Source organism: Maylandia zebra, linkage group LG11 (assembly GCF_041146795.1).
Source record: "Maylandia zebra isolate NMK-2024a linkage group LG11, Mzebra_GT3a, whole genome shotgun sequence".
NCBI classification, from domain to species: Eukaryota; Metazoa; Chordata; class Actinopteri; order Cichliformes; family Cichlidae; genus Maylandia; species Maylandia zebra.
In genome coordinates, this window is record NC_135177.1 from 31,822,087 (window position 1) to 31,845,137 (window position 23,051).

Here is a 23,051-nt window from a genome sequence, read left to right on the forward strand (position 1 = left end):
CCAGGCTGTGACCCAGTTGTTTTTAGAACTCTGACATTATGATCCCCAGCATCTGCAGCCCAATATGCACTACTGTTCTCTCCAGGAGAATCATTCACTCATTGGTGAAGTGCTGAAAATAAAATAACCAATAGGCTGCTCAACATTTAAAAAAGAGTATCATGGTAAACCATTCCTTAACAAATAATCCTTATGGTTTAATTAAACAATTAGTTTAAAGACATGAGTGTGCAGTTGTAGTTTTTAATTTACTGTAATAAATTAAAAACTAAGAAGTTAAAAACTATGACCACATTAACCAATTAGCTTTACATAATATAAATATATTATTAAAAAAAGATTTGATTTAGGTTAAAGTTTTAAAAGTATAACAAAAACATTTCACTCTTGCTATGGCGATTTGTATCTTTCTCATTTCTTCTGACACAAGAAAATCAATTATATTGGGTTCACTTTTTTCCTATAAAATATTTAGTTGTAAATGTTTTAAATTTGTGGCTGTATAATAAAATTATACGTTAGCTACTTTCCAGTGTGATTTATATCCTAAGTCTAGTTTCTTCAGGAACTACATTTCCCAGAAACGCTCACAAGCATATCGAAGGCCTACGTCACGTGTGTTTCCAGTTTCCGGTTGAAGTGTAAATGGATACATGACACAGTTGTTTGGGGGGAAAAGCTATCTTCAGGAAAACCGTTAACGTCCACAAATTCGTCAGCGGGATTTTGACATCGCACCGACTGAGAGCTCCGTGTAGATTCGGCCGCGATGGAGGCGGTCCCCCGGATGCCGATGATCTGGCTGGATCTGAAAGAGGCTGGGGAGTTCCAGTTCAGCCCGTCCGTGAGGCAGGTGAGCTGGGTGGGGAGTGGAGCAACAGGGCTGAGGTCGAAAGTCAATTAAACAAGGATTATGAACGAAGGGATAACCTTGTCAAGTGGATACCGCTAGCCATAACTCAAAGCAACAGTTGTCGCTACCTGTCGAGGGTAAAAGATTTTTCCAGAACGGGTAGCTGACGTGCTAGCAAAGGTCTGTGTCAGGCAAACCCCTCCTGCTCACTGCCTTTGTTTGCTAACGTTAGCAAGCTGCTTGCTAGCTGGTAATAAGCTAAAAACTCAAGTTGATATTTAGCTTTCAGCTAAGTGGCTAGCTTTGTAGGAATCGATCAAAATACTGCCAACGCGAAAGGCATATGTGAGTATTTCTAGGACTCCTACGCCTCGAGTCAGCCTTCCGACATGAGAATAATAAACAATGATCTCATTGTCACATGCACCTGAGCGAGCGGAGCAGTTTGTACTATTCAAACTATCAGCCTGCTTAATAATAAACACGGGTTTACATAAGCTTCTATAACGAAATACACAGGGAAAGTTGTCACTAAACCTGTGACGCTACTTCTTACCTTAACCGTAAGAAAGATGGGCTATCCTGTTATGTAGCGCATGTTAAAAACAAATAAAGGCATTTAAAAACAGAAACAAACAAAATTGTAGAGGACAAATATGGAAGATAATAACTCTTTAAAAAATAGGAAAAAAGAAAGAGTTTCGGGCCCTTTTTTTTTGGTGCTTTCAAATCCATTCTGGGAGAAAACCTTGTTTATGTGAGCGTCCAAGCTTTATTTTTCCCATTGGGCGTTAGAAGAGCCTATTCCTGTATGGTGTCAAAAAGGGATTTCGCTCTTAGCTTGAAAAAAAGAAAATTAAATATTAACGGATTTTTTTTTAGGCCTGCTGCTTCCAAAGCTCATCTGGGATATTTAAACTCCAGATCATTTGACTGCTTATTAAAGCTGGTATCATCTTTATCTGGTGACTCATTTGTCTTCCCTAACTTCTTCCTCGTGCACGTAAAAGGACTTTGTCCTCATGACTAAATACAATAATCAGAGGGGTTATATGGTTGGTTTGGTTTGTTTGTTAGCAAATCGTTATGGCACAGAGAACAAAATTGCACTTGTGGGATCATAGTTTCACAAATGTATTTCAGATTTATCTAAGCAAATTCGAGAGATGTTATCTTGATGTTTCCACAAAAATGTCACAAACTGATCTGGATCCAGACATCCTTTTAGGTCCAAGGATTCAGTTCATACATGGTGTGGAGTATATTTTTAGCCACTGTGGAGGTGGAGATGCAGTTTCAGACTTTCTTATTAGTAATTCTTTTTGGTAATAGGAAGATTTATTTTGATTTAATTTAACGACAGAGTGTTTTCTTAAAAAATACTAAGAATGATTATTTTATTATTTTTATTGGCCTTAAAAGTGTAGCCTTTAAATAAGGGGTAGTCGATCAGAACAACATTATTTTAAAATGTATCTAAAATACCAACATTTTCTCTGTTTACCCCAAACTAATGCACAACAGCACATATTTGGCCTGAAGGAGTAACAACGTGACTGTGCCTGTCTTCTTGCTTTGTCATTGTGACCTTTCCATGATTGAATTAAAATTGAAACAAAAGCACTAGTAGAATAATGAGTATCTGCAGGGCTGTTTACCTCCTGACCTGACAATTACGGTAGTAGCTTAAAGCTTATTGTAGTGCTTATGGGGGACAGTGTGAGTCCTGGCAAAGCATGATGGGAAGTCTTGAAGCTCCAAGAGTCTAAATGCTTGGCTTATGCTCAAGACTAAAGATTAACATAATGAGTTATGAGCCCCAGTTCAAAGACATTTGAATTTTTTTTTCTAAAGAATTTAACCCTCAGTATTAGAGATGATATTTTATTTCTTTATTAGGATTTAACCCTTCATTTAATTTGGTTTTTACCTGAGTTTCAGCAGCACATTCACCTACTTCTTGCTTCTGCTTCTTTTTCTCTAGTTCATCTTGAAGAACTATGGAGAGAATCCGGACAACTACAACGAACAGCTGAAGAAACTGGAGACGCTGCGGCAGGTGAGCACTGTGTCAAAGTATTCTCAGTCAGATTTCTGTGACTCGGACTTGTCCATCGTTATGTGGGTTGCTATTGAATATAGTGGAATTCACTTTTAGGCATCTCCTTGTACCTGAAATTAAGTGTTCCCAACTTCCAGGCATAGTTCACATACGGCTATGAGTCCTTACTGGGATATTGCCGGGGTTATAGTGTTTGTTGCAGGACGCCGTGTTCTGTTGACAGTTCTTCTTTCCCACCATTGCTAAGTGCTTCTTCACAGGGGATCTTTTGATTATTGGGATTCTCTCTCTAACACTGCAAGGTGTATACTGTTCACTATAAAGCACCTTGAAAGGACTGTGTAAATAAAATTGTGATGAATAAACTTGGTTATCACGTAAAGTCATTAATATTTAACCTTAACACTGACAATCCCAACCAGATAGTAAAAGAAACCTCCATCCAGTGCATCACAACTACAAACTGTCTGTTTTGTGATGAGGTTAAGATCATCATGTATAGTCATATGTGTGCAGTTTTACATTAATAGTAGTATTTCCATGTGGACAGGGATTTTCAATACAAAACATTCTGATACAAGTTATCAATCATATCATAATGAGTGTTGCCAAGGAAAATGATAAATTCTGAGCATTAAGCACTGAAACCCATTGTTACATAATTCATCGCTGGGCTGGGTCACAGCGTCTTTGCAAGAGTACCGTATTTCCCGGACTACAGAGCGCACCTGAATATTAGCCGCACAAGCTAAAAGCAGGGGAAAATCCTGTTTTGTACATACATTAGCCGCACCTGACTAAAAGCCGCAGGTGTTTCAATGTTGACTTATCATATGTAAGAGAATATGCACAAATCGAATTGTCAGGAAAGAGATGGCTGTTTGGAGACACACCACTTTTATTAATATTTTGAAAAACAAGTTATGGGTACATATTTGCATAACCTTTTAGGGTATGTGTACAAGTAGTGGTAATTACAAGTACAAAACATGTACTGTGCTTCATAAATGAGTAACAAATGTAGTACATAACAATAACCTACAGCACACCAGAAAAATAGATGCAGACTACCTTTTAGGCTCAGGTGCAGTGACACGGCTTTAACAAGAAGAAAAGTCAGTCATTCACCACCATCTTTCTCTTCTTCCTGCGCACTAAAACCACCAAAGTCCTCTCCTCCAGTGTCGGAAACGAACAGGCTCAGGGTGGCTTCATCATCCACTCTCAGCTCCTTTCTTTCGTTGTCACTTTCAAAACCAAAGAAATCCTCATTGTCAGTGTCAGAGTCGAACACCTTCTGAAGAGCCTCCTCTCCATCAGGCAGCAGTCCAGCCCTTCGAAATCCGTTGGTGATCGTGGATGTTTTCACACTTTCCCACGCTGTCAGAATCCAGTGGTGGAGTTGGGCATAACTTGCTTTTTGCAAGTTTATCGCCGCTCATCATCCACGCCTCCAGCTGAACGCGTAGTGCTACTTTGAAGTTTGTTTTTCGCGCTACTTCGTACGGCACTACGTTGCCTGGCGGATGGACATGTGACTAACATACCACTCTTGAACTCCGATCCTTCCGCCAGGCAACGTAGTGCCGTACAACAGCGGAACAAACAAAACAAATCCGCTCATGGACAATCCATAGAAAAGCCGCACCTGACTAAAAGCCGCAGGGTTCAAAGCTTGTGCAAAAAGTAGCGGCTTATAGCCCGACAATTACGGTAATGATTTTTGTAGCTGATTAAACACAACAGAAACACAATGTTTGTGTCTGCTTCGCAGAGCGCAGTGAATGTGACGAGGGATTTCGAGGGATGCAGCACACTGAGGAAGTACTTTGGCCAGCTGCATTATCTGCAGAGCCGGGTGCCCATGGGAACCGGCCAGGAGGCTGCAGTACCCATCTCATGGTAATAACACACAGGAATCCACAGAAACTGTATGGAGTGTTTACACATACCCATCCAACTGCAGTCTGTACTGCTGAACACCAGAGAAGCTTATTTTAGAGACACACTCACTGCAGCTTGCTCGTAGAGAGCAGTGTCAGCACACTGGCTTAGTTGCTGAATGTTGGGATGTGGATAGAATGAATGAACTGACGTTAGGTGTGCGAACCTGTACTGCTAAATTCTAATTTAGACTTAATTCAACTGCATTTAATTAATGCAGTCCTTCAGTGTTTTTTCTGTAGTGTCTATGAATACAGTGTCATTCTAATACTATGGTTTAGAAATCAATAATATATGATATTGTTCAGGCATTTTATTCTCTTTAAAAATACTTTTCTATTTTCTTTGCAAAACAGGACTGAAATTTTCTCTGGAAAAACAGTCACCCATGATGACATCAGCTATGAGCAAGCCTGCATCCTGTACAATCTGGGTGAGTCACTTAGAGTCAATAATAGTAATAAACTGTAACAGTTAAACGCATCTGAACATGTCAGTTTAAAAAAACAAAACAAAAAATGAAAAACATGAAAGCAATTGATTGGAACGTTCGATGCTGTCTTGCTCAGTACTGTAGTATTTGTTAAATTATATTTTAATCAGATGGAGCTTCATCCATGAGGGTGTTTGTTATTAAGGGAAAAGAAATCCAAAGCTACATGGCCCTGTGGGAAAAAGTGATTACCCCCAATACATAATAACTTAGCACCAACAACTACAATTTAGCGTTTGCAATAACTCACAATGAGTCTTTTACAACACTGTCGAAGCATCTTTGGAGAATTGTTGTAATTCAGACACATTGGAGGGTTTTCAAGCATGAAGTGCCTTTTCAATGTCGTGCCACAACATCACAGTCAGATTCAGGTCAGGACTTTGACTAGGCCACTCCAAAGTCTTCATTTTGGTTTTTCTTTCAAGTCATTCAGAAACAAACTTGCTGATATGTTTTGGATCATTGTCCTGCTGCAAAAGCCAAGTGCGCTTCAGCTAGAGGTCACAAACAGATGGCTTGACATTCTCCTTCAGGATTTTTTGGTAGACAGCAGAATTCATTATATTTTTTGTCTGCTCCACTTTGTCAGGCAGGGCCTACTTAAGTGATGTCTTGACTGAGAACAGGTGTGGCAGGCGAAACTCAGCTTTCCAAAGAGTTGGGAGTTCGCCTTGTAATCGGAAGGTTGCCGGTTCGAGCCCCCGCTTGGACAGTCTCGGTCGTTGTGTCCTTGGGCAAGACACTTCACCCGTTGCCTACTGGTGGTGGTCAGAGGGCCCGGTGGCGCCAGTGTTCGGCAGCCTCGCCTCTGTCAGTGCGCCCAAGGGCAGCTGTGGCTACAATGTAGCTTGCCATCACCAGTGTGTCAATGTGTGTGTGAATGGGTGGATGACAGGATGTGTAAAGCGCTTTGGGGTCCTTAGGGACTAGTAAAGCGCTATACAAATACAGGCCATTTACCATTTTAATTTATGTCATAACATAATAACTTAATAATAAACACCTTCATTTAGAAACTGCATTTTGTGTTTACTTGTGTTAGCTTTGACTTGTGTTATTTCAGAATTCTATGGTTGACACAAACAATCGCTTTTTCTTCAGGGTGTTGGAGATTTTCAGAAGTTAATGTTAAATATGTACATGAAACCCCTCAGTACCATATTGTATATGCTGTAGGGGCATGCCACTATTGAGCGTGTCACACAAATCACTTCCTTTAAAGAACAATGCGGAGAAATTCAGATAATTTTCAGCTTAAATGCCAATTATTTACTGAATGTGAACAACAAAACCTACAAATTCCACCAAACTTATCTGTGGATTGTCTGCAGGGGCCTTGCACTCCATGTTGGGAGCCATGGACAACAGGGTATCTGAGGAGGTAAGAGAGACACATACATGGGCGCAGAGTAATTCTGGCCATTTTGTTTGCTCACACAGTCCCACTGACTCTTTCTGTTTCATTTTTAGGGGATGAAGGTGTCCTGCACTCATTTCCAGTGCTCAGCAGGAGCCTTCTCCTACCTGAGAGACCATTTCAGCCACAACTTCAGTGTGGATATGAGCCACCAGATTCTGAACCTCAACATCAACCTTATGCTGGTAGATTACACACCTACATGCGCATGCATAGATTAAAATACACACACACACACAAAACAAATGAGTGTCCTTAACCTTGGTCCCTCTCGCAGGGCCAGGCTCAGGAATGTCTTCTGGAGAAGTCCATGTTGGACAACAGGAAGAGTTTCCTGGTTGCTCGCATAAGTGCTCAGGTTGACTTCTTACCATTAAATATGAATCATATAGTCATCATTAATTTTAATATTAAATGCTAATAACTGCGGCCCTGTTGCTACAGGTGGTGGATTACTACAAAGAAGCGTGCAGGGCTCTGGAGAACTCGGAGACGGCTTCCATGCTGGGAAAGATCCAGAAAGACTGGAAGAAACTGGTTCAGATGAAGATTTATTACTTTGCTTCTATCGCGCATGTGAGTGTTTATGGGGCAAATTAGTTCCCTACATGTATGCACTTGTTTGTGTGTGCTGAGTTTGGTCTCAGTAATTGCTTTCGCTTCTCTCAACAGCTTCATATGGGAAAACAGGCAGAGGAGCAGCAGAAGTATGGAGAACGGGTAGGACCAACACACAGATGCATTATTTATTTTCCACTGTCAGGGTGCTGTGGTTTATATTTGTGCAGTCATATTTTGCTGCATTGCTACTGATATGATTAAAAATCCCACGAGAGGAATTAGTGCTGATATAATTTTAAAATTTTCCCATTTTCTAATGTTATTAATACATTTAATTGTCTAACAGTTCAACTGAAATAAAGACAAACAAGTATTTTTTCTTTAACTAGATTAGAAAGGGTATTTTTGTCTTATAATCTCTACTAATGCACATGTATTGCTCAAATTGAGGGTTTCCAGCTGATCATTTTCCTTACAGCCACATCAACATAGTGAGTCCGCTGTGGTCTGATCTTTCGCCTAAGTTGGTTTTTCCTGGTTAGCACACGTATGGAAGCCCACCTGGTGCTGCAAATCTTTGAGTGGCGAGCTGGTTCAGTGGTTAGCAATGTTGCCTGAACGCAGGAAGGTCCTGGGTTCATATCAAACGGGGCTTTTCTGTGTGGTGTTTTCCTGTTCACCATATGCCTGTATGAATTTCTTCTGAACACTGTGGCTTCCTCCCACATTCAACGAACTCTTATTTGGTTGTTGGTGATTTTAAAGTGGTTAAAGTGCACACAGCTCATAGTGCTTTGAGTGGCAAGAACTCTAAAAATGCCAGCTCGTCATCGCTTAAAAAACTGTTGTTTTGCATTTCTTGAAATACACTCTTTGACCTTTTTTTTTAACATGTCTGTATGCTGCGTATAAAGCTGGGCTAGTATGCAGCTGAACTAGCCTAACTGTAAAGACAGTGACGTGACATTTTTTTCCACTGTTCTCAGGAGGTAATAGGATATTCTTTATCTTAATCTTAGTAAGAATGTGAAAATGAGAAAATATCACACTATTAACAAACCAATACCTATGACTAACATTTGGTTTGTGGGGGTTGGTGGCGGCACATTAGAGCACAGTGGTTATGTTACCTCATAGATTTATTTATGTTTAAAAACAAATATGTAAGAATGAAGACTCTTCCTGTCTTACTGGCATCCTGCCACCAGGAACTAGTGACATTAGTGACATGTACCCTTTCCTGACATCCTGGGAAACTGGAAAGAAACTCTTTCCTTCTTGGTACTAATAAGGGAATAGTTTCTTTTAATCTGAATTAAACATGACGTTTGAGTGTCACAATGGTTAGTTTTATTTTAAATTTTAGAGGTAAAACTGTTTCAGTTAGTTTGACCAGTTTCTTAGTTAGTTTTGTTGAGTCATGTTTATTTTTCTGTCGGTTAAATGGCTTAAATGCTCATTTTCCCCCACAGTTGGCTTACCTGCAGAGCTCCTTGGACAAACTCAATGAAGCCGTCAAACTAGCAAAGGTACTACTTCTCTCTACCTTCCCGGCAATCCATGCTTAGGTCGTTTTAGTGTGACTTGAACTTTCTTTGAACTGTTTTCACACTTGAACTTCAAATGTTTTTGGGAGAATCAAATTTTCTGAAGTTGTCTTTGCAGACATGCATCATACAGATGCATAGACCTCCTATTACTGGAAACACACTCTGTGATTTAGAAAAAAGATGTTCAATCACTCGTTCTGAATTCTCCTTTTATCCTACTACAACCAGGGACAACCTGACAGCGTGCAAGAGGCCCTGAAGTTCACCATGGATGTTATCGGTGGAAAGTGAGCAAAAACTCTTAGTTAACAGTTACGGCCACTTCATGATCATCAGCGGTTTTTGAGCTTTTTTTTTCTTTGACCTTGCAGGTTTAACTCTGCCAAAAAGGACAATGATTTCATTTATCATGAGACTGTTCCGTCTCTGGAGACTCTAGCCTCTGTAAAAGGTAACAGGAAGCATCAGTATGTTTCGCTCAGTCAGTACATGCAAAGCTGGTTTTGCATATAGGGTGTTGCAAATATGTATACACTGTGTATGAATATGTTTTTGTATATCTTCCTTCATTTTTATCCTGGTGTCGTGCCTTTGTTTTCTGTTTTCCTTGGATATAATTATTTTAATCATCAAGTTTCACTAAGTAAAATTCATGGATTTTAATGTATATGTCGTTTCTAAAGTAGTTTTGCATGTCATGTTATGCTTGGCCAACAGTAATGCACAGTCAAAGCTAATATTAGCCAGTTTTTATATTTAAATGCAAAAGTTGACAACCATTTATTCTAGATTAGGCCCTTTTTGAGAAATAAGCCGTCAATTAATTGAATTATGTTCAGTTCAGTTCAATTTTATTTATATAGCACAAATTCACAAACGGTCATCTCAGGGTGCTCTTATTGTAGGGAGAAGATCCCACAATTTTAGAAAGAAACTTCAACAATTAGAAAACCCCCTATGGGGGGAAAACTCGCCGGAAGTAACCTCCAGCAGAACCAATCATCTGCTGCGACCAGTTTGAGGTGATAGGAAAGAGCAGAAAGCAGAGAGAGACAGAATGAAAGTTTAATAACTACTAATGACTAAATGCAATAAAGTGATGTTTTGAGGGCAGAACATGATTCTCTGTTTTGAAACAGACCAGTGGCCAAGCAGTTTTTTCAAATTACGTTGGGGTATCAGTCTACTTTATTGACTGATTAAACTGCTTTTTCTTGGTTGGTTAATTTTCCCATAACCAAAGTAAGTGATTTACTCTGTCATAATACTGCAGACATTCTTAAATATTCAGATTTGAGATGTTACCAAAGATTTTTTTTTGTGAATATTTTTATTTCATTAAGACAAACTTATGTTTGTTGAATCAAGTTGCCCCACGTTTGGGATGTAAGAGTAAAATTAGGTACAAGTGATGCTAAAAAGTAAAATGACAGTAGTTTCTTCTTTTGAATGCATTTGGTTACATGCTCTCCTTTTATGCTCATCTGCGCTTTTACATAAATGTTTTTTGTCTTTCTAGGTGCTCCTCTGGTGAAAGCTCTGCCGGTCAATCCCACCGACCCGACTGTCACTGGACCAGACCTTTTTGCCAAACTGGTGCCCATGGCTGCCCACGAAGCCTCTTCTTTGTACAGGTAGGCTCCCTCTGTGGATGTCAAGTTCATCCTAGAAATGGGAAAATATCCGCAATCATATTTTAGTACGTTATTCATCTTCATTTTTATATCTTATGTATTTTTTTTTCAGTGAAGAAAAGGCCAAGCTGTTGAGGGATGTGATGGCTAAGATTGAAAGCAAGAATGAAACACTAGAGTGAGTATGATGTGTCATTAATTTTGCATTCAAGTGGTAAACGAACTAAGGCTTACTCAATATCTCTCTTTCCCCCAGTTGAATTTTAAATAAGAACCAATCTTGGTACAGCAAAACTTTTAATCTATACCCACATTAAATACTAAAGTACTTAAAATACTAGGGTTTTGTTTTAAAGATTCTGTTGCAGTATTAGGTAACTGTTATTGCCTCCTCCTTCTACAGGCAGTTCATGGACTCTCTAGGCTTGGAGCCAGAGTCTGTAGACAACCTCGATATGTACAACCACCTTCCTCCAGTCCTGATGGAGAAGTGCGCTGCCCTCAGCGTCCGTCCTGACACCGTCAAGAGCCTCATTCAGTCCATGCAAGGTGAGTGCCACAGGCAAGCACAGCAGACCTAACAATTGCAGTTGCTATCTTTTATTATGAGAGTGCACAGAGGTTACACAGTGAAGACGCAAAACCCTCGAATTTCAACAGCTGGAATTGTTTTTCCCAGCTACAGCAGCTGGTGCTCAATAATTTAATCAAACACTTTGATTTAGAAAAGCTACATTCTTATGAAACAGTTGTCTCCTAATTGAAGCAATTGAGTGAGTAGGTCATCCGATGACAAACAGCGAAATTGTGGGTCATTATTAATAATTTGCTGTCCCTACAGCAAATTATTTAAGTGAAAGCTCTTCATTAAATCCAAAGCTGAATTGAAGATTATTTCATGTCACAACATTAAAATATTGCTGACCTTTAACTGTCCTAGCGAGTGGTGTGTGTCCATAATAGTTTGCACAAATATGCATGTACAAAATTAAGCATGCATGATCTCTTGATAACTAAAAGCCACATTTCCCCCCCCAAATTTTTGCAATATTTTCATGACTATTCATGTCCTCTCCTGCACAGTGCTCTCTGGTGTCTTTACTGATGTGGAGTCTTCACTGAAAGAGATCAGAGATGTGCTAGAGGTGGATGAAGCAGGTGAGCGAGCCCTCCAGGAAGTTGGTGGCCCTGCTGTGGGTGAGTTGCACCCAGCTGCCCAGGGCCAGGCTCTGGCTGAAATCCGCAGAGACCTTGAGAAGTATATGGAGGCTCATGAGAAGGCCAGTTTTACCAACACGGAGCTCCACCGGGCCATGAACCTGCACATCAGCAATCTGCGTCTGTTGGGGGGGCCACTGGATAGTCTGAGAGAAGCCCTGCCACGGCCACAGCTGAGTGAAGGTGAGGGCTTTTTGATAATGAGAGGTTACTGTAATTTTGCAAGGTTTAGTAGAGCAGATAAAGTCATTAGGGTCATTTAAAGTCACCCAAGATTTTCTGCTCTTCAAAGTTAAAAAGTTTAGATAATTACTATAAATATGAAACCTAGTTGTATATTACTTTTATTGTAGCATTACAGTCAGGGCTGCGCATTAATGAATAATGGAAAGTCTTAAGATTTAGGTCAAATGACAAAATCCAGTATATGTTTTAATATGTTTTAGTAGCTAATTTTTTTTATTAGTTTAAATCAGTAAGCCAGCTGACTGTCCTGTGACTAAGGAATTATTTTCTCTTAAAAAAAATGCCGGAAAATAGTGAGCAATGTCTTATTTGATACCCTACAGCTTAATTGTTTATTTTTTAACTGGTCAAACTGTGAATATGATTTTGTTTGAGTTGTGAATATAAACACATACGGTACATGCACCTGTGTCTGTGCAGAGGAAGTAGCAGGTCTGCAGTGCATGAAGCGGATCCTGGGAAAGGTGCAGGAGATGAGGGAACAGAGAAGCTCTTTGGAAAAACAGCTACGTGACCTCATCCAGCAGGATGACATCACATCCACCCTCGTCACTACGGAGCGAGCAGACATGAAGGTGTTTGGCAAAACACATTTGCAACCACGTTACACTGTTATTTGTTTAAGTTGCTAAATAAATGCTGTCGTGAGAGACTTATTAACTTGTGTCTCTCCAGCACATATTTGAGGAGCAGCTGAAGAAGTACGAACAAGTAAAGGTATACATCGACCAGAACCTCGCAGCGCAGGAAAACATCTTGAAGGCTTTAACCGAAGCCAATGTTCAATACGCTTCTGTTCGGAAAAGCCTGACCCAGACTGAGCAGCAGTGGAACACAACTATCCAGGGACTGGTGGGCTCATATGAAGCCTACGAGGACCTGATGAAGAAATCACAGGAGGGAAAAGAGTTCTACGATGACCTGGAAGCTAAAGCATCACGTCTACTGGAGAGGGCAAAGGCCCTGTGTCAGACCAGGGCAGAGGAAAGGAAGCCCATACTCGAAAAGTAAGGAAGACATTAGAATAATATTTTAAAGCTTTTTGAGTACTTTAATTATAGTCAACAAATCACGAGTACTTCATGTAGTAGTAACTTATAACTACTTGTAAAAGACAAATGCTATCCACATTTGTGATTTTTCATGCTGTCCTCTTTGTGTTGGCCGTTCCTCAGAGAGACCCAGAAAAAGCCACCAGCGAGGCCGACGGCAGCTAAGCCGTCCCTTAAGCCAAAGGATGTTGACACCACCTCTTCTGGCCTAGAGGATCCAGAACTGGCCCAGATCAATGCGGCCATCTTGGCCTTGGGAGGTGACCTGCCTGAGGATCTCCGCAGCCTGCCTCCTGATATTCCTTCCCTCCCTCGCACTGCAGCACATCTGCCGGGTCCTGATGCCTACATGCAACCTGGTGCTAACTTGGGTGGCACCTCTCTGCCTTGGCCGGCTGCTTCAGCTGCTGGTCTTCCATGCTTCCCTGCTAACCTGCCACCTCCAGAACTCCTGGCACGGATTGCTCAGTTTCCTACTGCAGGGACTCATGCAGCACAGGGACCCCTGCCACGTGGGCCCCTACCACAGATGACTCCACAGAGGCCTCCACAAATGCCACCCCAGGCAGGGCTCCCTAGCTATCGGCCTCCCCCTCCTCAAGCTCCCCAACCTGGCCATGTTGCCCCTGTCCCTGTTCGACCTTCAACCACCACGGTGGACAGCATCCAGGCACCTATACCCAGCTACACCCCCACACAACACCACCCTGTCCCACCTGCAGCCTCAGCTGGTTACACTGTGCCTCCACAGATAGGGGCATACCCCCAGTTTGTTCCCCAACCGACAGGTCCCATTCCGGGTATAGGCCAGACTCCCCAGTCCCAACAGCAGAAGCATCCACAGCAGTACCCCCAGCCAATTGGACAACCACTCCCTCAGGGGTACCAGCCTGGACCAAGGGCTGTTCCTGGCTCTCATCCTCTTCAAAACCAACAAACCTACCCACATCCATATATGCCCCAACAGCCTGGTGTTCCTCCCCAGTACCAGCAGGCATTTCCAGGTCAGCTACAGTCACAACAAAATGGCTTTCAGGCGAAGCCTCCAAGAGGCCAAGGCTACCAGACTCCACAGGGCTATATTCAACACCCTCAAATGATGCCAGGCTCCATGCCAAGGCCACCTCAGATTACACACCCACCAGGACCCCCATCTTCTCAAGCAGCACCCCCTGTATCTCAACCCTACCCACCCCATTCCAACCAACAGATGCCCCAAGCACTCCCTCATCAACACATGCTACCACAGCACCAACAGGTCTCCATGCCCCCCGGTGCCCAGCAGATACCGCCTCACCCACAGATGCAAATACCAGGTGGTCCCAGAGCACCAGCACCCCCCACAAGTCAGCCGATGCCTCCGGTTTCACAAAACTACATGCCCTCAACGAGCCAACCCATTCACTCTGCAATGCACCCACAGATGCCTCCTGTTTCACAACCCCATATGGTTCCTGGTCCTCAGGGCCACTTGCCAAGGGGGCCTATGCCTCAAATGCCCTCCAATACACTACCCCCACAGCACCACCATCACCCTGGACAGCCTCCCATGCCAAATATGCCGCAGCAGCCCATGCGGATGCCCAACCAACCCCAATCTCAGCTGCCTCATCCTGGGGGCGTATGCTACCCTGGAGCAGCGCCAATGATGCCTCAGCAGCCTCTGGCACCACAGCCTGCTGCTCCGCAACAACCTCAGGCTCCTCTTTCTATGACACATCCACAGCCTTCAGCTATGTATTCTCCAGCTCCAGGACCTAATGTACCTTCAAGTGCCCCACAGCCACCCACTGCCATAGGCCCACATGGTATACATGCCCCACCTACTCAGCACATGATTCAGCCCACTCCTGGAGGCCCTATAGTATCACAGCCACCCAACAGTATCCCACCTTCCCCTTCACCTTCTCCCTCCCCTGCACCCTCTCCAGGTCCGTCTTCTCTAGGTCTGAACCCTCAGCAGAGGCCCGCTTCAACCCCGACTCCTGGAGGCACAGCCCAATCGACTCTTCCCTCTCCCTCTGCTGTTTCTTCCTCCACTTCACTGTTTGAACGACAGAACTCAAGCACAGATGACCTCCTGTCCTCAAGTCCAGAGAGCCAACCGGGAGGCACCAAGGCCCCCACTAATGTTCTCCAACCCACCAAAGCTGACCCTCAGGATGGGGAGCGTAGAAAGAAAAGCTCCCAGGGAGTTCTCTTGATCCAGGGTGACCCATACCAAGCCCCAGAGCGTGTCGCCCGCCTTCACAGTGAACTAGAACGTTACAGAGCCCAAGTAGATTCCCTGGAGAACCCCTCAGAGAATGAGGGAGGGCTTTCTGTGCTGGATGCCCGCTGGAAAGAGCTACAGGACCAGCAGGAGAAAGATGCTCGCCAGCTTTCCATTGCTATTGCCCGCTGCTACACCATGAAGAACCGTCATCAGGACGTAATGCCCTATGACATAAACCGTGTGGTGCTACAGTCAGGGAAAGATGACTACATTAACGCTAGCTATGTGGAAGACCTGTCACCATACTGCCCACGCCTTATTGCCACGCAGGCTCCGCTCACCGGCACAGCAGCAGATTTCTGGCTGATGGTGTATGAGCAGAAAGTGTCACTGATTGTTATGCTGGTTTCGGAGCAGGAGCTGGAAAAGGTACAGAGTTTAGTTTGCACAGTGGAAGTATATAATCTGTACATTACTATTTTTCAGTAGTGTGTAAAAATGTTTTTTACAAGAGAACTTAAAGTTTTTTGTGTTTGTTTTTTGTTTTTTTTGTTTTCTCAAATAAATTAAGCTACACATCATTAAATTAATTTACTTTGTTGTTTGTGTGTTTAACATCTTTCCATATCCTCACAGGGAAAGGTTTGGCGTTACTTCCCAACGGAGCGTGGCCAGCAACTCTCTCAGGGACCAATAACACTCAGCCTAACAACACAGAAGATGACACCAACACACGTGGAGCGCATGATCAGTCTGCAGTACCGTGACCAAAGCCTAAAGCGGACTGTTGTCCATCTCCAGTTTACTTCCTGGCCAGAGCTGTAAGTCATCTCTTTATATTAAAAACTGTAGATAAAGACTTTTCTTAGTCAGCCTGGCAGTGCAACGTAAGTACATCAAATATTATTTCTTCATATCCCATTAGGGGCCTTCCTGATAGCAAGAGCAATCTGCTGCGGTTCATCCAAGAGGTTCATGGACACTACTTTCACCAGAGACCCTTACATACACCTGTTGTTGTGCACTGCAGGTGAGCGTATTTCTGTGGCTGTCCATTCCATTTACATACAGGGAATTTCTTCAATGCATGTAAATGCTCCTGGCCCTCCGGGTCATAGCCTTCAAGTGTAGACAACACATAACACACGTGTACTGTTTTTGCTTCCTGCTGATAAAAGACCAACTAAGTTTTGATCCTTGTTATTCATTTTAGCATCTCAGTTGTTGTTAATCAGTCTGTACACTTTTTGTCTCAGCTCGGGTGTTGGACGCACTGGCGCCTTCTGTCTGCTGTATGCAGCTGTTCAGGAGCTGGAGGCAGGAAATGGGATCCCAGACCTTCCACTGCTGGTGAAGAAGATGAGACAACAGAGGAAGAACATGCTACAGGAGAAGGTAAGAAAGAGATGGGACTCTGATGTTGTGTTTAGGATTGATCTTTGTTGTCGCAGGTTTAAAGTTGCAATACGCAAAAATGTACATATAGACAACAGAAAAAGCTGATTGTACATTTCAAGGAGTTTAAAACCTAAATTTTAATTAAGCATTATGAAATAAATGAAGAGTTGCACAGAACACTTTGCAAAGTGCTGCTCAAAAATCCTAAATGTAGAAATATGTGACTATGCTGACAAAGTACATCATGAATCAGGCACTGCTGATGAATAGCTCTTCATATAGTACACACTTTATATCATCTTTCGGTCTGCCTCCAGCTCCACCTGAAGTTTTGCTATGAGGCTGTTTTGAAGCACGCCGAGCAGGTTCTTCAGCGCCACGGCATCACGACCGCCACCTGCAGCAAGAACACCAACTCTGCAGCCACAAAGGTTTGTCATTCTTCTTATACTGTCCTTTCAAATAAGTTCAACTGGTTAGTGGCTCACAAAGCACCATAAAGGGAAAGATATGTTGCTGCTGATTAATAATCCTTTGAAAAACCATAGCCACGCAGCTTGTAGGTGACAGAATGTCACATACATATATTTACTGGAGCCAATTTTGTTCAGTGTTGTGAGCTATGCAGTCAAAACTTTACTCACCTCTATTGTAGATTTCTAGACATGGACTTCTGAAATGGTTCTTAAAACAAATCCCTAGCATCTCACATCTAATTGCACAACTTTAATCTGACTGTAACCCTCTAATTGTGTACAGTTTTGCACTCCTGATTGTTCCCAATGAATTGTGAGTTCTGGTTAGTTGAGGTACTGAAGGTATTTGTTTTTTTTTCTCTGCATCACTTCTTTCATTTGTATTTCTTAAACACCTCTCTCTGTTTTTCTGAAGCCTTACCCGAGACAGGAATCTCAGCAGGATATTGTCCTCGGCGGTGACATGCCCATCAGCTCCATTCAAGCCACCATCGCTAAACTAAGCATCCGGCCTCCAAGTACCACAGATGCAGGCATGGAGGCTGAGGAGCAGGTCGGCCCTCTCTTACCTGCTCTTGACTCACTGGGGGACATCCAGCAGCTCCAGGATCTCTGTCCTGCCACAGATCCACAGCCCCCATCCTCCTTAAGCCCGCCTCTCACTTCGCCCACTGCCTCTCCTCCACCACCCAACGGGCTTGATGCCGTTTCCCCTTCTTCTCTGCCAGCACCCAACCATCAGCCAGTCCCAGAGGCTCCGCCCAGTGTTCCTCCTGCTTCCTCTGCACCGGCTCCTTCATCTCTGGAGCTCCTGGCCTCGCTGACGCCTGAAGCCTTCTCCATGGACGGGGTGGGTCGAGGGAAACAGCGGGTGACTAAACAAAGCTTTCTGCAGCCGGCAGAAGGCCAGGGTCTCCACGGAACTCGAGGGGACGAAGGAGACGACCCGCTCAGTAGCCTGGATCCCCTCTGGAGCCTCAGCAAGCGTTGAGATGAAACTATAGATTTCTGCTTTTCACCCACTCTACCACCAGGTGTCAGTGATGGCCTATAGCACTTTCTAATCCTGCTTTAAAAAGAAGGAAAACAAAACAAATTGGCTTGGAGATATTTTAGTGGTTGATTACCAAGATGTGCCTAGTGGCAGATTGTAAGGGTTCAGTTTTGAAGATTGAAATGTGTACTTTGCACTGCTTTAGGGGTGTGAGGCTTGAAACTAAAAACACTTGCTTCTCCTTCAATCACTGATGGCTTCTGGGACCAGAACACTATGCACTCGTTGGTATTATCTTCATTCTTTGCTGCTTTTCTTTTTACGTGTGTGGTGGATGGAAGCATGTCTGCTCTTCCAGCACCAAACCTGCGCTCATCTTATAAAAAAAAAAAAAAAAAAAAAAATCCCAGCATGCACTCCACTTCACAGGCGCCTCACTGTTGGTCATCAAAGCATTGCCAAGGGTGTGACATCGCTTGGCCGCTCTGTGATTATTTAATGGCTGGAATAAAAGATGAAGTTGCAGGCATGTGGAGGCACTCCCAACTCAATCAGTGCGTACAGTTCAGTTTTTATGTTAACAGAGGAGCATACAAATCAGCACGTCTTAACAAGTTGATTATTTTTCTTTGTAACACTGTAAATATCTTAAACCTAGAATATTACAAAAATTGTCCTTCTGGAATTAAAAAAGATACTAATCATTCATTATTGTAAAATCTGAAATAAATCCAGTAGACAGTCAACCTTTGTGGTATCAAAGCCTCTTTATTTGAAAATTAGTACAAAGTTTTGCGCTGTTACAAAATAGTAAACAAGTTACTACAGCCTGCGTAGATTGTAGCCAGCCAATGAGGGGAGAAGGCTGGAGTGGATTGGGGGGGGAGGAAAACACCTGGGGATTACATTTGTTTGTGCTGCGATGCTTTTTACAGCAATCTAAACAAAAAAAATATTAAGTAAGAAATGTTACACTGATTTGTATTTGCAGCTGGAGGAGGATCAAACAAGACCCACAACATCTCTGCCATTCATTGTGAGGATGCAGCTAAAGATTTATTTTAACCTAAATGATTAAAAAGGTCGCTGCTGCATCCACAAATTCTTGATATGGTGCCGTGACGGCTGAAACGAGACGGAAAGGTATGAAGCGATCTAAAATTAAAGGCATAGTTCATCTTTATAAACAGAAACATTCAGAAAAAGCAGTGACTCAACTCAATCACCACACCAACCCACCTTCCTATCCTTCAGCTTTAAAAGAATAGTTTGACATTTTAGAAAATGTGTGTACGCGCTTACTGGCAGAGGAAACTGATGCTGCCACAAAGTTTTCGTTTGAGTAACACGGCACAAGTTCTCGTCTTTCTTATATATAATTTCTCGACCTTTTGACTTTGATATTTAGTAAACACTGTTAAAGGAAACTGTTTATGTGCAGATAAACTAAGGCATGAGAGAATCAGGGTCACATTTCTGAGGAACTGTGCCTGCAACACTACACTTGGCGATTTCTCACCGTTTTAGAAATGTAAGATTTCTGTTTTACAACACTAAAATATCCTCAGCATGGAGCCCCTGTGATCACAGAATAGCACAACGATAAAACGGCTGTTTTAGCTCTGACAATTTCTTTGAATATAGAGTGTAATTCCTTGACATCTCAGTGCTGCAGTTTTCAGACCAACTTCTCAGCAAGCAGAGTTAACTGGAGTTGCTAACCCAGTCACTGTGTACATTCGGCAGTATTTAACTCTGCAAGAAAGCAAATACAGGTTCCCAAAATATCAAACTTGAGCTTTAATTCACATTTCTAGAAAACACATGTGAAACTGAAATCTAAAAAAAAAACAAAAACAAAACATTCCCCCATTTCTAAAGCTTTCAACTAAACAAAAACCACAAAGCTAATAAATCAACAGCCACAGCAGCAAGATCACATTACTGGCCTCTGTGATGGAGGTGCCATTCGTCTCAGAAGTTGAAATGTGAATACTGATGCTACAGTTGGAAAAAAAAAATAAAAAAAAAAAAAAAATCATACGATAATCATCAGCTTGGTTCTGGAAAAGAAACTCTGGTCGCTGCATCCGAGAGGAACAAGCGCTGCAGTCTATATGTCACGTGCGTGTTTAACAGCGCTGCAGGTGTGAACTTTAAGTCCAGTTACATCCGACTCTTCTGCATACAAGCTGAAATTGCAAAAACAAAGTGCCTAAAAATGTGTGTGAGCTTGTACATCAGAGGGTTAGAGATGAAAGGAGTTAGTGTTGTGACCGCAGGGATCAGGTGCAGGTCTTTTAACGGATTTTCTGAGACGACATTCAGGACATACAGATAGAAACAACAGATGACAACTGGGAGAAAATACATTCTGGACATTGTGGATGTTGTTGGCATCAGAGAAAAATCTTTAACCTGCAGGATTGCATTCTTTCTACCCAGAGTAAAAAAGTGAAGTTCAGGCACAGACTCAAAAACGAGGGGGTTAAATGTTGAAAAATGCATTGCTTTCATAAATACTTGGCTTGTTGAGTTTAAGAATTTAACAGTTTCAGTATTGACAGGATTTTCACCTTGTGTGCAGAATAAGTACAAAAGGCTCTTTACTCGATGTTCAGACAGAAGCTTCATATTATACACACTACAAAACAATGATTGACATGCATTGCTTTTGTCTGGTTTCTTAAGGCGTCTAGCAAGTGTTTGAAAACATTCATACCTGACAGAGCAACCGTATGACTAATAGTGGAAAAACTGACTGAAAATACTATTGACATTTCCTGTTTAGTCCAATTAAAAAGACTTAATTAAAAAAAATGTGTGATATAATACTGCGTGTGTTTCAGGAAAAGATTATCTGAACAGTGTCACATGTGTCAGGTCCAAATTTTGAAAAGGTTATATCTCAAACCCATTCCTGATGTGAAAAATCCAACATCAATACTGCAAACTGTTTTAAAATGTACTAGTATTATGCAAAATTAGGGACAGGATGCATTCACTGTTACCTTCCTTCAGATTTTTACCAACTGGTCGCTGAAAAAAAAGAAAAAAAAAAAAAAGAAAGAAAGAAAGAAAAGAAGAACAGGTTTCAGGACAAACTCTGCTTAAGCGTGCATCAACAACATACCAAAAACTAAAAATATACACACAGTATATCTAACGTGATCCAAGTAGTCGACAAGGTTGTGTCACCCTTTGTGGCTTGAATTAAAGATTGTGGATTAAAAATGATATCAGGTGACCAAGTTATGGCTAAATGGTGATTTACAAAAAAAAAAAAAACTCTAAAGCACAGAATGCATTTATATTATATAAAAAAAAAAAAAAAAAAAAAAGCAACATCAGTCATCCAAAATTCAAGCTATTTGAAAAATGGAGGTAGCCTGATGAAGGTGTAACACACTGGGGAAAAGCAGCCCCTCATACAGCATCAGTAACCCCAGAGTCAGAGGCCGAGGATGGGGTAAAGGAGGAACCCTTTCTGCCTCCCTGCGGCCTCCAAATCTACAAACACACGTGTTTCCACCTCAGTGTTACAAACAACCAAAAGCCCAGTGCTGCCAAACAAATAAACACCTTCTTACATTTAAGTCACCTTTTCCACATTATTATGGTCTTATTTAAAAGTTGTGATTAGTCATTCATATACAAACTGTTACTCAAAAAGGGAAAAAAAAAAAAAAAAGTATCGCTAATAAATAATAAATGTAGACATAAAAACAGCCCCCTCTGGAGGTTTAGTTTATACAGTAATCATTGGTTCTCCCTCACACAAACGCACACATAACCAATCAACTTTTGTTCTCAGCAGTTTTACTATAAAAAGGGTCTAAACTCATTCAATCAATCTCTCTCTCTCACACACACACACACACACGCTCAATTCATCCCCGCAGGCGATGGACCTGTCGAGCTCTCTGTGGCTGCACTTCGCTGTTGAGCGCACGGCACAGCAGGAATATTAAAAAGAAAGAAAACAAAACAAAAAAGAGGAGCTCTATGGTCCTCCTCTCTGGGTGGGTGGGGTCACAAGCCTCCCCCCGCCCTGTGTGAGCAGCATAGAGGGCAGATCTGCAAAAACAAATGTGCGTGCACAAAAAGCACAAACTCAGAACTGGCGAGCTCCCTTCAAGTGAGAAAAATCCAACCTTAACCAAACTCGTGACCTTCCGTAACGTCAGCAAGATGGCTCTGATAAAACGCAGTAGGTTCAACGGCCAGTTTTTCCTCATGATATTCAGACTTTAAAACACCTCCCTGTTAAAACAGTCTTGTATCTAATGATCGCACATCATCCAAACGCCAGACGCAACGAAACAAAGCAAAAACTGGATCCTTTGACTGTTCCCACTGATAGCTGCCAGCCCTTCTCAGTCCAGTTTCTCCAACACCGAGGGAACGTAGACCAAGCTGAGCTCGCTGCCAAAGTCACAAACGATGGCGGCGTTGTCCAGCACCAGCAGCTGCCGGACACCCTGACCGTCGCTACTCTGACCCAGGTACACCGTCTGCAGCAGGTCGCCGAAATTCAGGTCCCAGAAGGAGACGCAGCCCTGCCCCCCCGTCACCAGCAGAGACTCTGAGATCACACCCAGACTGGCCCCGCAACCCACCTCCTGGTGGGAAGAAAAGAGAAGCTGATAACAGACTGCTGTGTAACGCATTTTAAGGGCTCCAACTACTGTTTGTATTCTTGAGAAATTAAGCTTATCATGTAAAGGATTAGAAATCAGGACATTTTTGGAAAGCTTTTTGTGATGACTAAGGAGAGTTTCTTTAGTCTCTGTCAGATATAGAGACACAGCCGAGTACTATCACACTGAATATGGCCAGTTGGGTATGCAAACAGGAGACAGTTAAAGGGAGCTAAACAGTTGGAATTTTGGAGTTACAGGGAATTACACTGTTGAAAAAATAATAATTGCAAAA

At 42.3% G+C, this 23,051-nt stretch overlaps 2 protein-coding genes across 8 annotated transcripts in view; one reads left to right on the top strand and one right to left on the bottom strand.

Moving 5' to 3' along the window:
* The first annotated feature begins 616 nt into the window (after window positions 1-616).
* Window positions 617-18,862, top strand: ptpn23a (protein tyrosine phosphatase, non-receptor type 23, a). 2 transcript variants are annotated; one of them, XM_004560167.5, is made up of 24 exons: window positions 617-853; window positions 2,838-2,912; window positions 4,690-4,817; window positions 5,216-5,292; window positions 6,687-6,736; window positions 6,826-6,957; window positions 7,050-7,130; window positions 7,217-7,348; window positions 7,445-7,492; window positions 8,806-8,862; window positions 9,112-9,170; window positions 9,255-9,334; window positions 10,403-10,517; window positions 10,630-10,695; window positions 10,921-11,066; window positions 11,601-11,918; window positions 12,402-12,556; window positions 12,657-12,988; window positions 13,157-15,677; window positions 15,885-16,069; window positions 16,174-16,278; window positions 16,505-16,643; window positions 16,964-17,077; window positions 17,538-18,862. In XM_004560167.5, exons 1-24 carry the CDS (start codon window positions 770-772, stop codon window positions 18,111-18,113), a joined length of 5,775 nt encoding a protein of 1,924 aa, XP_004560224.3. In that variant the 5' UTR covers window positions 617-769; the 3' UTR covers window positions 18,114-18,862. The 2 variants fall into 2 exon arrangements, with proteins under 2 accessions (XP_004560224.3, XP_076746317.1); XM_076890202.1 differs by having other exon boundaries at window positions 622-849.
* The window catches only part of scap (SREBF chaperone), a 35,189-nt gene continuing 30,998 nt past the window's right edge, over window positions 18,861-23,051 (bottom strand). For all 6 annotated transcript variants that reach the window (XM_076890205.1, XM_076890204.1, XM_076890203.1 and 3 more), the window contains one exon: window positions 18,861-22,738. In XM_076890205.1, coding sequence (XP_076746320.1) covers window positions 22,493-22,738 — 246 coding nt within the window. In that variant the 3' untranslated portion in view covers window positions 18,861-22,492. The remainder of the gene's footprint in view (window positions 22,739-23,051) is intronic.

Bases quoted from the DNA above. Each gene is read 5' to 3' on its own strand.
- ptpn23a (XM_004560167.5), top strand. From the start codon at position 770: ATGGAGGCGGTCCCCCGGATGCCGATGATCTGGCTGGATCTGAAAGAG. The intron at 10,518-10,629 runs GTAGGCTCCCTC...TTTTTTTTTCAG, and splicing joins GAAGCCTCTTCTTTGTACAG to TGAAGAAAAGGCCAAGCTGT. The intron at 12,557-12,656 runs GTGTTTGGCAAA...GTGTCTCTCCAG, and splicing joins CGGAGCGAGCAGACATGAAG to CACATATTTGAGGAGCAGCT.